Raw genomic sequence first — 16,312 nt, forward strand, 5'->3', positions numbered from 1 at the left:
CCTCTTCAATGTCTATGACTGGATATAAAACAGAGGAGAAGAGAATCGAAGCTCTCTATGATCATTCATGGATATGTAGAGCACAATTGACGTTGTGATGGACACCACGGCAGAGCTTAGAAGGTTGAAGGCGCTCCAAAATCGCCTCTCCTGAAGACCCCAAATCGTCCACGTTAACAATCCCAACCCATTCATCAACATTCCGAGCAAATTCGCCATCGTCGACAAAATGCAGAACCAAACACAAAGATGAAGAGATACTGCAAGGAGAACAACAGAAGAAGAAAAAAAAAAAGAGCCTTTGGTTTGAAGTTAAACTCTCTACGCAAAAAACAAAAATGATGGGTCCTTGAAATAGCCCATCCCTCTCTTTTAAACCTTTTTTTTTTTAATTTTATTTTATTTTTTCTTTCCTTTTGCTGGTGGCCCCAGTAGGTCTCGTACTTATCGACTTTAAATTCTAATCAACTTTGTTGACGGTAAAAACTCGTCAACAGAAATAGGTCGGGTTACTATTAGATATCTCGTTGGATTACCAGTTTATTATTGACTGTATACTTAATATATACAGTGAAGTACCCGACCTATTTCTGCTGATGAGTTTTTACCGTCAACAAACTTCAAAAGCCAAAACACAGTTAGGAAAACAATACCAAACGGAGTCTTTGTCTTTAGTAATCTCTTCTTTGAATGTTGTATTATGAAGCCTTATTTAAATACTTTCGTAAGTGGAGTCACATTAAGAGCTACTATATTGATATTTTTTTTTTCTAAAGGAAAAAGTATTAGAAGGATATACATGTGCTAGCTAGAAATTTGGGCCTCGTTGAGATATGATTTTATGTGAGAGCTTTTTACTGTAGCAAAAAAAGTTAGATGTGATTGTTTATGAGAGCTTTTTACTGTAGAAAAACTCAAATTCTAAACTCGAATCAGCGAAGTGAACGGGGCCTTGGTATTGATTTTTCTTGGTCTATCAATGTCCCAAGTGGTTGAGATTGAGCTGCCAAGTAGGTCTCACTCTTGTTTCTTTCCAAAATAAACAAGTCGCATATGGACCTCAGTGTATCACCCAAGAAAATTATCTACGTAGATTGTGTCAGTCAATTATTTTCATGGCTCCACACAGTGAATAAGAAAGATTTGGTAGCCATTATTTTCATGCACGTAGTTATGAACTGGACATGGTTGATAATGTAATTGGGTTAGTTTTCTATCAAGATACATAATACATCTCATGCTTTTAAATTTGTACCAAAATTATTTATTCTCCATATTTCTTTTAATCTAATATAATTTTAACTAGGTCGGAAAAAATCCCAAAAAAATTAAAGTGAATGTGGGCATCACTTTTATGTCCTTGTATCCTTTGCTCATATCCGTACAATCATTTCATGCTTCAATTGTAAGTATTTTTGTTATTATTATTATTGAAAGATGACTAAGCATTCTGATTCAATTATTGTAAATGTTGTTTGTTCTTTTTAGGCCAACATGGAGTAAATAAATTATGAAATTAGTTCATTTCAGTCAATCTCCGACAATTTTGCACTAGTTGAAGCAAATTATGTTGTTGCACAACAGAAAAATGAAAACTTAGAAGATCCTTTTACGATCTCATTCCATGATTTACAATATTAATGCCAAGAATAAAAAAATTCACATGGAAAGAAATACATATAATTTCATCTGTTAAAGCCTACGGTTCAAAATCCTCATAAAACAAATATTTTACCAATCTCCTATCATTACCAACCACATGACAAATTAGAGCATAAACAGCAAAACACTCTCAAACTTTAAGTAATTGACATTAGCATTAAAATAAAAAACAATTAGTTAAATAAGCTGGCCTTAAAACATTGTTATCTTATGAACATGATGACTTTTGCTTCTAGAGTACACATAAGTCTTGACCTTAATATCTTCCTCAAACTCACACGGCTTGTCCTCGTCAATCCGGCCGATTCCGACGCTCCGACTCCTCTGAAAGTTGTTCGGTTTTGCGGTCATGACCGGAGACTGCTGCTGCTGCTTCGTTGAAGAAACTCTCACAAGCTCTCTCTGCAAGTCGCCCGTACTACTATTGCTTGACCTCGTTGAGCCAACACTGAAGCTCTTAGGCAAAGTGGTGATTTGGGCCGCAGGGCAGCCCATGAAGGTCCCATAATCGAATTGGCCAGAACACTCACTCATGCTCTTAATATAGAAGTCTTTGACCTTTATCAAAGCCGTTATGGGCGCTTTCATGATCTTGTTGAGCCTGCTAGTTTCTTTGGCAGCAGCTTTGGCTAATTTGGTCATGCTTGAAGGGAAAAAGAGACTGAAATTACGAGAAGAAAAGGGAAAATGAAACAGTTTCCTTGTGGAAGATTATGATGGGATGGGTTTGGGAAGATACATAATTGTGATGCTTTTCATGTGTACCAATTACAGATCGAGATGATGATTGAAATATTTATTGTGGTTTAATTAGAAGGACAAACTAAGAAAATGATGTTTTTTTTTTTTTTTTTTGGAGGACTGAAAAGAAACTGAATTAGGACGTGTGGACCTTGTCAAATGCAGCCGGACTTTTTAAAGAAGAAAATTTATCATTAGGGAAGGTACACACTTGGTTTTTTTTTAAACAATATATAATTCCTGAAACTAATTTCAGAACACAGAATATGGTGAACAAAAACCAACCAATGAGAAGAAGAAGATCAAGAAGAAGAAGAAACTTATGGGACGTTTGGAAGGGGAATTTAGGCCATAATTTTAATTATGATTCGTGACTCGTAATAGTATTTTCTCTCATAAAAAATACACGTAAAATGAAAATGATTCTAAATCCATGGATCAAACGTCCTCTTAATAATAAAATTTCTTGTCGACTATACAATGAGAACTTGATGAGAAAAGTATATGTGTATGTTGTTTTACGTGAAAAGTGGAATGTGAACTGATTTATATACATAAAGAATTCAAGACTCAATAGGTTAACTTCTCTTGAAATGTGTTGGGCTATTTTGAGTCAAGTTGAGCTCTTAAAATGTGTTAGGTCAATTTCACATGTAGAGTATTCTTAATAAGTGGTATCAATTTTTACGTATGTGTATTGTCCCACATGAAAAGTATATGAGAATGTTAAGTGATTTATATACATAAAATGATTTAAAATCTCATAAATTAATTTTTGAAATCAAAATAGACTCATAAAATATGTTAGGCCAGTTTTACATGTGAAGTCTTCCTAACATAACTATTTATATGTTTTAATGTTTTCAAAGGTTAGGAGAACGGACACGCAAAAAATTCTGTTGCGCAGTGTGAGTTAGACATATGTACATATAAGGTTAATGGAATTGTGAATGATTATTATTCTAACCTGAAAAAAATAAGAATTTGTATATCTCTATTTTTTATTCATAAGCTCCGTATCAAATTTATATGATACATATTTTTTTTATTTTAATTTAATTTTAATTAGATATTTTGAACATGATTTGCCCCTAATGTATTTGTTATAAATTACCCTATTTAGTTGAATTTTTGCTCCAGCTGGTTTTCTTCATTGATTGTGATCTCTTTATCTTCCAATCACTTTTATAAGAATATGATGAGGACAACGCATGACAGAAGCAAACTTTATATTAACGGCAAAAGATAAGGACGAGAACTAGTTGGCTAGTCCAATCACAAAATGCAATTTTCTTTTGTTTTTTTTTTATATAATTTAAAGTACATGTGAAATAAACATAAATATTGAACTTGCGTATAATTACAATTAAGGATCAATTCTTATATGACTTTTTCTTAGCCCTAGCTCAATTTTGTTTAGTATTCATGGAGCTGCCGAGTGCCGGCTACTGCATTTCTTATATTATACGCAAGAAATTCAAATTATAAAACGACGAATTCCTTTTGTTTGTTTTTTTTTTTTTTTTTTTTTTTTTTTTTTTTGAAGTACGAGATGCCATTGAACTTAGTACTCTGTCTGAAAATATTTCGGTATTTTTTTTTGAAACAACCTCAATTATAATATTTGGTTGTCTTTAATAAACAGAAAAGTCATTAAAAAAGAAATGACCTTTTAACATTTTAGCTGAACATCGGTGCGTTTAGAATTAATTTTAAAATTATTTTATTTTTAATAAAAAATAAAAATAAAATTATTTTAAGAATTATTTTAAAATTGTGTTTAATTAATTTTTTAAGAAATTATTTTAAATATAATAAAAAAAATTATGTTTATTTTAATTCATTCATAAAAATTATTTTCACTATTTTTATTTTTAAAATATTTACTAAATGAATATTATTTTATTTTTATTTTTTATTTCTCAAAATACGTAAAAATCATTTTAAAAAAAAATTCAAAACACGCACATCATTGCTCTCTCAGTAGGGGAAACGACAATTTTAAGCTTTATTAAGATCACGTTTGGTTGAAGGATTTAAATTATGTGATTTGAATCATTTTTTATTTACGTGTATTTTTTGTGAGAAAAAATACTGTAACGAACCATGAATCATAATTCGAATCAGGAACGAATCCCTCTACTAAACATCTTCTAATTATTTTTTCCTTTATTACCCTTCTTGCTTTTTTGTTTTTAATTTCTCCTGTTCGCCTTTATCACTTCCGACCAAGATCCACTCCTGCTCCTCCGACGACCCTCGCCGGCGTCAAATCCTTTTCCGGTTAGATATGCCGATTAAGCACCACAAGCACCGATCTGACACTCTCGGTCCTCTAAGCCCATCTCCTCCTCTGACCCAGATCTGCACCTCGTCACCAAATTCGCCATCTCCGCCGCACCTACCAGATGCGCAGATTTCCTCGAACCTACGTTCGTATTGTTACCTCCTCACTGGGTTGCCATCTCCGTCGCACCAGTAGCTTGAGTTCCATCTCTGCCGCCTCAAACTGCTCACCAAACCAAAACAACAAACCGACCTCTGTTTTGTATTGATTTGATCTGAACATGTCCAACCCCCAAATCAGAACATGTTCTATGCTTTGTTGAAAGCATCGATGAAGTGGAAGACAGCCGCTCCATGAATTTTTTTACCCAAAGCAAGTTTATTTTAATTCATGGTGGGTCATCAAATTCAGCGTTTATTTTAAAGAAATTTAGGGACCAAACTTCAACCTGAAAGGCTCTTTTTTCTACCATATAAATCATCCCAAATCAATTAAGAATGTGTTTTTACACATACACCCTAAATTAAGGGATTATGTGAGTTTCTTTAAAGAGCTAAATTGTATCTGTTTTAAACGATTAAGGGTTAATTTATCAAGAAAAAAAAAGACTAATCACTTATTAAATAAATTAGAGATTATTTATGCTAATAACTCATATTAAAATTATATTTTGACCCTAAATTTTTAAAAATTACATTTTAATTCCAAAATTTTCAAAAATTACATTTTGATCTTAAAATTATTAAAATTTTACATTTTAACTCTTTAGACAATAGTCGTGACACAATACACCATGTATAATATAATATAATATAAACTACCATGGCCTATATGTATATATAAAATATGTGCATGTGTGTTGGCTTGAGTATGGATAGAATACCCATTGTTTTTGCGGCTATTCTAACAGGGACAGATAATACCTTCTTCTTTATTTTTATTTTTATTTTTATTTTTTTTTACAAGATCTCATTTTCAACACTATTTATATAAAGTGGGTTTCATGTATAAGTGAGATCTAACTTAATAAAGCTTATTTTTTTTATGAGTATATAATAGAAATTTATTCCCACGAGGATAAATAACTTTTTTTTTATCGATGACTTAAATCCTATCTAAAATAATTCGAGCAAAATAATGTCGGTGTATATATTGACTTACTCTAACATTAGTTTAAAAGATACCTTTTACTAAATTATGTTATTAGGATCGTCGCGAATTTATTAATTCTCAATTATGATGGGATTAGAACAAGAGCATCAATGAGTTTCAGAAAACAAAAAACAAAAAGAATAAGAGATCAATGAACGCGTCGAAAGCAATATTTGTTTGATCCATGTTATGATTCACGAGGGCATATATGATACAATTTTTAATATTTTTTATTATAATTTATTATAAAAAAGAATAATTAATTTTGTGCTTGTCGCATACTTTTTGGTGATGAAATTCGAAATACTATGAGATCTTCGGGTTATTTGTATTCTTAGATATCATGTTATGATTCATGAGGGCATATATGATACAATTTTACAGTATATAAATATAAATTTTTATTCATTATTCTTCTTGATTAAATAACTATATCAATCAAAAATATTAATAAAAGTAAAAAGCAATTAGCAATTCTCTCTTAATTGATTTCCATTTAAGATTGTTGGACGTCCGCCCCATTTTGTGGGCTCTACTACTATGGGCTTTTAAGCCATGTTCCTAAAAAATAGAAGTAAGAGAGAAAGAGAAAAATAGATTAAGATTTGAGATGAATTAAAATTAATAGGTCAATAGTTTACATAAATTAATAAATAGATTAAATTAGTGTTTTTGTTCATAACTTATCTGGTTATAAATCATAACTTGACAAGTTATTGTCTATAATTGTCCATAACTTGTCTGATTATGAACCATAACTTGACAAGTTTATCCATAACTTATCTGGTTATGAACCATAATTTGACAAGTTATGACCTATTAATTTCTATAACTAAAAATTGACCTATATACTTTGTTAAGTTTTTCATATTGGCATATTTTCTCCTATTTCCCTAGAAGTAATTACATGAAATGAAATGCCTATTTTTAAACTTATATTTTACAAATGTCGATGGTCTGGTGAAACCCCACCTCACTAGCGACGCACTATCCACCACAACACCAAAGACCAAAAAAAAAAAAAAACCAAAAAAAAAAAAAAAAAATCTACAAAGGGGCTGAACCAACTCAAGGGAAAATAAGCGACATTGCTACGTGGGAGCCACGTGCTGCCACTACCGCCACCAAGACATGCCCGACCTCCACTAGGACAACCACTATGGTAAAGACCTCATACAACAGGCCTTACAGAAACACGCATCATTAGAAGCGGCCAAGCCACCACCACAAACTCTGAGCAGTCCATTAATCACTCCACCCCCAGCAGATATAAAATAACGCAATGGACAAAAAATCCCCAAAGCGGCGACGCCGTCGAGAAACGCCGATGAAGCTAGAGAAGGATGCCAGATTTTCAACAACACCGCTCCTCAAACTCGTCGAAGAGATCCGCCTCTCTTGCCACACGATCGACCCCATCTCACCTAAGCAACTGTCATAAGACCACGAGAACTATCTCTAGGGCCATATGTCCAACAGACGTCACATTTGTATCATAAATTATCTATTTTTTTTATCTTGACGTAATTTTAGGCCTCGTTAATTTCACCGATTCGAGTTTTATTATAGTAAAAAATTCTTAAAAACAGTTATATCTAACTTTTTTTTTACTGTAGTAAAAAATTATCATATAAAATCACATATCAACTCAAATTAACGAAGTTATATCTAATTTTTTTTTACTATAGTAAAAAATTATCATATAAAATCACATATAAACTCAAATTAACGAACTAAACAAGTCCTTAATAATAAATTATCGGTATGAGGTTAGGCCATGAAAAAATCTTAGCTTTTATATGGCAGCTAAAGCCCTACCCTTCAAATTTGAAGTTTGGTGGTAACCCAAGCCACTGTTATTGAAACTTTCACATGATAAAAAAAAAAATCAGTGAATTCACTTTTTAAAGGCATTATTTTAAGGTTTTTAATTTTTAATTTTTGATTAATTATTTATTAATTAATATAATTATTTAATTAAATTATATAAATTAAAAATAATAGTAAAAATTTAATAATTTTAAAGAGTATTTATTTATCTTTTTAAAGAAAATATTTAAAACACAAATATTGGGAGCGAAGCCCCTTTTTAGAAAAGCGCGGAGATGCACGTGATGTGAGTCCCCCGTCCAAGAAGTAGTAAAAAGAAAAAAAGAACATTTTGAATTTCGTTTCATGATCACGTGTTACACTGTTACTAAATGCCAATTGCCAAGTATCACGAGTCGCAAGGGAAAAAAAAAAAGAAAAGCTAACGACCACGTGGGCTTCTTATAGAAAAAAGAATGATAAATGACGTAAAGGGTAAAGAAAAGCTAACGACCACGTGGGCTTCTGTTCTATAAAGAGATAAAAAATGATAAATGACCTTATTTGTTTCGTAGATTTAAGTTTAAAATTTGAGTATAACTATCATGATATCACAAGTTCATAATAAAATTTAAAATATATAATGAAAAATATATGTATTTTTTAGTTTTTTACGAGTTTCGTGTCGTGTTCAGTTTAAGCGGGTCCAACCCGAAATTGACCTGTATTTTTCGTGTCAATTTCAGGTCGACTAAATTCTGACCCGAACATCTTTTTTCTCAACCCTAACCCGTAAAATTCGTGTCGTTTTCGAGTCGTGTCGTCATATCGTGACCCATATTGCTGGCCCTACCCCTTGCTCTTTCTCTCTCTCTTTCTCTCTCCTCTATTTCCTTCACCGCCGGCCTCCCTCTCTTTCCCCTTTACTCCGACCGACCACCCACTCTCTCTCCCTCTCTCACTAGTGTTCTCTCTCTCTCTCTCTCTCCCCCTTGCTCTCTCTCTTTCTCTCACCTATCTCTCTCTCCGGTTTGTTCCTGCCGAAGCAGAAAAGAAGAAAAAAAAGAGAGAAATAGAGGGAGCAAGTGTCCTCAATTAATTTGAGATAAGATTTTATATAATGAAAAATATATGTATTTTTTAGTTTTTTACGAGTTTCGTGTCGTGTTCAGTTTAAGCGGGTCCAACCCGAAATTGACCTGTATTTTTCGTGTCAATTTCAGGTCGACTAAATTCTGACCCGAACATCTTTTTTCTCAACCCTAACCCGTAAAATTCGTGTCGTTTTCGAGTCGTGTCGTCATATCGTGACCCATATTGCTGGCCCTACCCCTTGCTCTTTCTCTCTCTCTTTCTCTCTCCTCTATTTCCTTCACCGCCGGCCTCCCTCTCTTTCCCCTTTACTCCGACCGACCACCCACTCTCTCTCCCTCTCTCACTAGTGTTCTCTCTCTCTCTCTCTCTCCCCCTTGCTCTCTCTCTTTCTCTCACCTATCTCTCTCTCCGGTTTGTTCCTGCCGAAGCAGAAAAGAAGAAAAAAAAGAGAGAAATAGAGGGAGCAAGTGTCCTCAATTAATTTGAGATAAGATTTCTTGAAAATCTCACTATTAGATTTGAATTTTTAACTTGAGAAATTGTCATTTTAGTTAGATTTGATAAATTTTAGTTTAGATTTAGATTTGGATAAATTATGGATAAATTTAGGTTGAATTTTGAGTTTTTAATTTTGAAGTAGTGTTAAAATTTTAAACGGATTATTTATAATCACTAAAAATTCTGAATTTTTATCCGATAATTAAACCCGATTTATCCGAATTTGTAAACTGCCCGACCCGACCCGAATTTTCTACTTAACGGGCTTCGGGCATCCTTGGCTGAATAAAAAGTTAAAAACAGTCACGACCCGAATATCAAACTAATAATATGCGGTAGGTAGAACATAACTTGGCAAGATTTCTTTAGCCAGAAGTGTTATCTTCAACTTACTTTTGCTGTTACACTCTTTTGAAGAGAACATGGATACAGTTAGGCATTCCACCAAAGTTCTCAAGTGTACTTATATTCATCTATTCATTTGTTTGATATTTTTCTCTGACTCTGTGGTTCCCTCTTCATCAATTGTCAAATCACTACCGGGATTTACCGGTCCTCTTCCTTTCTATCTTGAAACTGGGTGAGAGTCTAAATCATTTTCTCATGTAGCATTGTTATTATTATTGAAAGGGATGATTTCTTCAATTTTGTTGTTTTTTCTTCTGTATATTACAGATCATATATATATATATATCATGCTACAACTAGTTTAATAAGTACCATTAATTAATTTTTGCAGATATATAGCAGTGGATGAGAAGGAAGATGCTCAGTTTTTTTATTACTTTGTTGAATCCGAAGGGAGCCCAAGAGAAGATCCTCTTATGCTCTGGTTCATTGGTGGACCTGGGTGCTCTGTTCTTTCTGCACTTACTGTTGAGATTGGTTAATGTCACACCTCTCTCTCTCTCTCTCTGTTTTTTTTAGGTTTAAGAATGGAAGATCAATATATAAATGTAGAAAAGAATATACAAAAGCTGTAGACTAGAAACTAAAAGGAAATATATAAAAAAGCCCTAAAATCATCGAACCAGAGGGAGAAGGAGCCGGCGGAGGGATGTGGGGGGCTCAGAGTTGGCTCTTTTCTAGGCGGGCGATGATTGTGGCGGGGTTAGCTCTTTTGTTGACCGGTGGCGGTAGATATTCTTTGCCGTTTTTTTTTTTTTTTATTTTTATTTTTTAAAGGATGTTAGGCTAGTACTTAAGTTCATTTATTCTAATTCGTTTGATGATTTTGGTACGGAACCAGATTGTGCTTTTGCAGCTCTTGTATATGGTTGTTCTACTAGGATATTGGCATAATCGTTGAGGCTTAAGGTGTGGTTTGAAGATCAAACCATATACCATTTCTCTTCTTGTTCGGTCTTAATGGTATATGAAAAAGAGTCCATTCTAGATGGGAAAAGTCCATTTCCTGCTGTAAGAATTTAGATTAGTCGACCTTGTGCGTGTTTTGGGTGGCCAAGGAATTGATCATAATTGCCAGCAAAAAAAAAAAAAAAAAAAAGTAATTGATCATAATTTCTTTTTTTTATTTTTCTTTTTTTATTTTTAGTAAGTCTACTTGTTTCTCTTTTTGAATAATTTATATGATGAACTTGGGCTGTGTAGGTCCCCTTCGGTTTAACATAGTTGAGTACAATGGCAGCCTACCAACATTAGCACTGAATACATTATCCTGGACAAAGGTACGCAAAATTTCATTGTCTACGTTTTATTTGTTGGTTTGTTTGTTTTGTTTTTCTTTTTTTTTTTTTTTTTTGGTTACAATCTTCCTCTTCTCGTCCTATTTTCTAATTATGTTTAGTGGAAAATTGCATTGATTTTTATAGGCTGCGAGTATAATATTTATAGATGGACCTGTTGGCACTGGATTTTCATATTCAAAGAGCCGGCGGGAAGGATACCAGACTGATGACATTTTGTTTGCCGATCAAAGTCTTGTGTTTCTGAAAAAGGTGATAATCATTTTAATTTGCATTGGTCAAAATACAAAGATAATCATTAGTAGTTACTAGGTATGTTGCAGTGCATGTCAAGAAATTCAAGAACTAAGCTATTCTGCTTGTTTGCTAGGTTAAAAGCATATTTTATTTATTTGCTTATGGTACTTAAACTCATTGGTGGAGCCACATTATGTTGAGTGTGGATACTAATTCTCCACTCAACTTTCAAGATTTTAGTTCTTTACCTTCATTTTTTGTTTTATTTTGTTTTTTTTTTTTTCTTTTTGTGCACCAATACTCCCTAAACTTTATGGTTTTTGACAAATCAGTCCCTCAAAAAACACTTGGGTAATTAACCCGTCAAACTTAGAAATGTGTTTGCATAATTGGTCTAAAACGTCTATTCAATTTAAACTACTTTTTATACGTGAGTCACACGTATTATATAATTAAAGGAATGGGTGGTCATTTTGCAAAACATTTTTTTTTTTCACTATATATGTTTTTGTTTTGTCTGGCAGTGGTTACTAGCTCACCCCAAGTTCATCTCCAATCCACTCTATATAGGCGGTGACTCTTATGCTGGCATCATCGTCCCTGTAGTTGCTGAAGAAGTAGTAAAGAGTAATGACATATAAAAGCTAAAAATGAATTTATTATTGTCCTTAATTTCGGGTATATAAGTAGGAAGCAACATAACATGGCTTGTTATGATGCCGCAGGTATTGAAGCCAACAACGCACCAAAATTTAACTTCCAGGTATGTCTCAATTTACAATATCAATTACGGGGATAGGAATTTTTTGTTATTTAGTTCACGATTAAAACTTTTGTAACCAGGGTTATTTGGTCGGAAACGGATTAACGGATGTAAATATCGATTTGAATTCGAGGGTTCTATTTGCTCATCGTATGGCACTTATATCGGATGAACTCTATGAGGTTAGATTACTCATTTCGTTTGTATTATGAATTCATAACCAACAAATTTACAACCGATTTGTTGTTAAATTTTAAGTTTTCTCGTCAAGCACTTGTTTCAATTTACTCTTCAAAGTTCAAAATGAGTTATTCTCTCTCACTGAACTTTTCAAAAGCATGTTTTCTGCCCCCAAACTCCCTCTAAACTATGATTCTTGTCTCATTATGCCCCAAAACTTTAAAGCATAGAATCCTTACCTCGTTGATCTAATATGTAAAAGTTTTGAAAATACTCTCCTCATCTCTCTTTCAATTTAATCCCTAGACAGAATGGTCAGAAGTGAAGTTTTCAAGTTGGTGGTTGATTTTTTCTCCCACAATGATTTTCCATTACTTGAGGCATATTGAGCAAAATTTGGAAAATTTCTTGTAGCAATATATATATATATATATATTTTTTAATTAGTAATGGCAAATGGATTTAACAAGAATCAAGCTTATAAATATTTTGTTGGGAAAAAAATGATCAAGTTTTTGCTCAAATATACTTCAGGTAGTTGGGGGTATTTATTAGATAGAAACTCAACCTTAATCACTGTCCAAATATTTAGTCACAAATTGACAAAAAAATAATAAATGTATCAGGGGCATTTCTGAGATAAGTTTCCTAGAATAGAAGATTTAATACTTTTAGAAAGCACATGAAGATCATGACAATAACGCATTTTGAATTTCAAGGGCAAATACAACATGTGCATAAGTTTCCTTTTAAAAAAAAGGAATAAAACTTTTGAAATTTATCCAAAATTTGAAGTAGTTGCTTGATTGATATCTCAGTCAGCGAAGAACAACTGCAAAGGGCAATACCATGGAAACCACGACGACAATAAGCTATGCGGCGACGATCTTAATGCTATCTCACTCGTAGGAATATCTTTCCCTCACTTTCAATAAATTTTGTTTATTATTATTATTATTATTTTTGCTTAATATGCTGCTCACATGATTTACTTAATTGTATTTGCCTCTTTTATTTTATTTTATTTTTTTATTTTTATTTTTTTCTCTCGCAGTGTACTGAAAAGATAAACATCCAACATATCTTAGAGCCTTTGTGTAGTTCAATCTTTACTTTAAATGGGAAGGTGGGATTTACCAACCGTAAATCACTCTTGGAGAAGTCATTACCTGGTTTTCCTGATTTGGGGTGCAGGGTAAACCCGATCCTCAGCTCTCTTTAATCCTATTTTTACATTAAAAGAGAAAAGATCGAGATGTTTTTGTAACTGATTATTGATCAATTCCGTTTGAAGAGCTATGATACCGTATTGATCCATTTCTGGGCAAATGATGAACGTGTTCAACAAGCGCTTCATGTTCGCGAAGTAAGAGAACTTGTCTTTGGCTAGTTATAAAGAGCAATCTGAGGAATATAAGTATTGTCATGACTCTTATTATTAATCTCTGCGAAAATGATGAGCCAGGGAACGAAAAAGACATGGATAAGATGTCCGAAGAACTTGCCTTACAAGGAGATTCTCCCGAGTGTTGTTAGCTATCATCAGCGTCTCAACTCGCGAGGCTATCGGGCTCTTATATACAGGTTTGGTTAAACTAATGAAAATTATGTTCCTTTTCTCTCTGTTTTTCTTTTTTTTTTTTTTTTTTTTTTTTTTTTTTTTTTTTTTTTTGCATTGGTGCATCATGAACTTGTTTAGTATCTTCTTCGACTCCAAATTAATAATTTCTGCAATTGAGGCTCTAAATTTGAAAATCTATTACAATTCTGGTCCAATTCCTAAAGGCACGGTTGATTGAAGAAAGTGTTTCACGATTTTTGCACAAATGTAACCAAAACTTTTTGTTAGTTGGTAAACTGAACCCTAAACCTTTTGAATTTTGGTAATTGGGATCCTAAATATTATCTCTTAATTAATGTATGTATTGATTAGATTGCATCGTTGAGGAATATCAAAGTTAGGGTCTCGATTGCCAAACGTAAATGATGAAAGTCCTAAGATGTATTGGTCCAAATTGCCCAAAAAATGAAGCAGTGAGATAAATACTTGGTTCCAATATCTCAAAGATTGTGATTAAAATTAGGGGTGTTTATGGGATCAAATCAACCGGTCAAATTGAAAATCTAATCCAATCAAATCCAATTTTAACAGATAATCGACCTCAGTTAATTGGATTAGATGTTCATTTTACCTTCAGAATACCTAATCTAAATCGATTTAATCTCCATATGTATTATATATAAAAATCTATAGATACATATGAGTTTATAATTTACATGTAAATACAAATTCTTTTTTGATGCACTTTCACATGCCCAATCAAAATTTCATTGTGTTCTTTTTTTTTTTATTGTTTTATCAATTTATGTTCATTTCTTTAAGTTGCTTGTTGGATGTTGAATAATTACACTTTCAATAAATTATATGTCGAAAAAGAAGGAAAAATAAGGAAGGAAATTAGGAGAGAAGGATTCAAAGTTCAATAGAAATGCTCAAGCAGAAAACCTATATATTGGTCCAAGCCAATCTAAATTGACCTCAATCAGATTGGATTAGATGATATATACACTAATGATTCGATAAGATTGGATTGATTGTCTAGAAACCGATCTGATTGGATTAGTTGCGATATAATGACTAAAATAGTTTGGATTGGATGAACAACTCTTATAATTAAAATCACCCTAGTTGGATGAATTTTCTATTTAGATCGTAAAAGAAAAGTTAACTTTTTGTTTTTTTTTGTTTTTTTCTGGTAGTGGAGATCATGACATGATGATTCCTTATATTGGATCCCAAGCATGGATCGAGTCTCTGAATATTCCCATTGTTAGTCAATGGAGGCCATGGCTGGTTGATCACCAAATTGCAGGGTAGGTAACAATTGATTTCTTTAACTTCGTAGTTGGAGTTGTAATCTGAATCTGTTTATGTACTACATATTTGTCATTCAACTTCTGTAGTTCTGTTTGTATGCAGATACGTGACTGAGTATTCAAATGGCATTACTTTCGCCACTGTCAAGGCAAGAATTGCTTTTCCCTAAACTAACGATTGGTTTAATAAGATATACATTAGGATTAGAAAAATGAAATTACCGCCCTACACTAACGATTGGTTTAATAAGATATACATTAGGATTAGAAAAATGAAATTACCGGTAGTTTTATTTTTTTCAGCCGTTTTTAACCACCAGATTTGTATTAGAAACTGGCTGTTTTGCGTATTTTTCAATCTCATTTAATTTTGATAAGATTCAATAGTTAAAAAACTGATCTATAGCTAGGATGACCTACCGAAAGCAATCCATATATATTTATTTATTTATAAGAAACTTTACAAGATACCACACGTATATTTCGATATAATGCAATGGTACCAAAATAAAATTTTCCTTTCTTTTGTTTGGTGTCGTAGGGTGCTGGACATACAGCTCCTGAGTACCGGCCTAAGGAATGCTTTGCCATGTTCAAAAGATGGATTTCTCATGAACCACTTTGATCAACTCTGCAATGAGTAACTATTGTATTTGTATTTCAAATCAAATGTTAGGAATTTTATTCCTAAATTATTTATGGGAGCTTATCAGCAAAACCAGTATGAGGACGTGGTTTAATTTTGATGTTAATGTATTAACAGTTCTAGTATTTATCTTTTGGTTGGTTTATTTAAGATTTATCTTAAGAATTTTATTAATGTTTTAGTAATTTCAAATTAAGATTGTATCCGATGCTAGTTTGATGATATGTTTCAGATAATAAGACGACAAATTCTATATTATACGACGTTTATTTAACAATGTTTTAAGAAAAACCGCTTTCTAATGTGGTGAAAAAATACGGAACGAAAATTTATGTGTTTCAAAAACTTCATACTATATATTAGATGACGGTTTCTAGAAAACCGTTGTTAAATGTTAGACATTAGATGACGATTTTTAAAGAACCGTTGTCTAATGTATATAAAACAAATAAAATTAAGAAAATTTGAGCATATTAAATGACGGTTTTTTAAAAACCGTCGTCTAATCTCTAGATTTTCAAAAATTTTCAAACTGTCGTCAAAAGTTTTCAAAAACAAAAAAGCGGACTTTTTCCCACTCATTTTTCTCTTTTCAAATTTTGAAACTTTCTTTCCCTTCTATAATATCGAGCACTCTATTCCACTTTTCTTTTAACTCT

At 32.5% G+C, this 16,312-nt stretch overlaps 2 protein-coding genes across 2 annotated transcripts; one reads left to right on the top strand and one right to left on the bottom strand.

Annotated features, from left to right (window-relative positions):
- Positions 1–1,853: 1,853 nt before the first annotated feature.
- On the bottom strand, positions 1,854–2,415 carry LOC21396200. Its single transcript, XM_024172583.1, has one exon. It carries the CDS (start codon positions 2,302–2,304, stop codon positions 1,855–1,857), a length of 450 nt encoding a protein of 149 aa, XP_024028351.1. The 5' UTR covers positions 2,305–2,415; the 3' UTR covers position 1,854.
- Positions 2,416–9,558: 7,143 nt separating this feature from the next.
- LOC21396201 (serine carboxypeptidase-like 2) lies at positions 9,559–15,782 on the top strand. The gene is made up of 14 exons (XM_024172584.1): positions 9,559–9,824; positions 9,984–10,129; positions 10,856–10,932; positions 11,077–11,202; positions 11,712–11,814; positions 11,913–11,950; positions 12,031–12,132; positions 12,949–13,035; positions 13,185–13,325; positions 13,425–13,496; positions 13,596–13,714; positions 14,891–15,004; positions 15,111–15,156; positions 15,549–15,782. Exons 1-14 carry the CDS (start codon positions 9,667–9,669, stop codon positions 15,630–15,632), a joined length of 1,413 nt encoding a protein of 470 aa, XP_024028352.1. The 5' UTR covers positions 9,559–9,666; the 3' UTR covers positions 15,633–15,782.
- Positions 15,783–16,312: the final 530 nt, after the last annotated feature.

This window comes from Morus notabilis, unplaced genomic scaffold (genome assembly GCF_000414095.1).
Source record: "Morus notabilis unplaced genomic scaffold, ASM41409v2 Scaffold679, whole genome shotgun sequence".
NCBI lineage: Eukaryota > Viridiplantae > Streptophyta > Magnoliopsida > Rosales > Moraceae > Morus > Morus notabilis.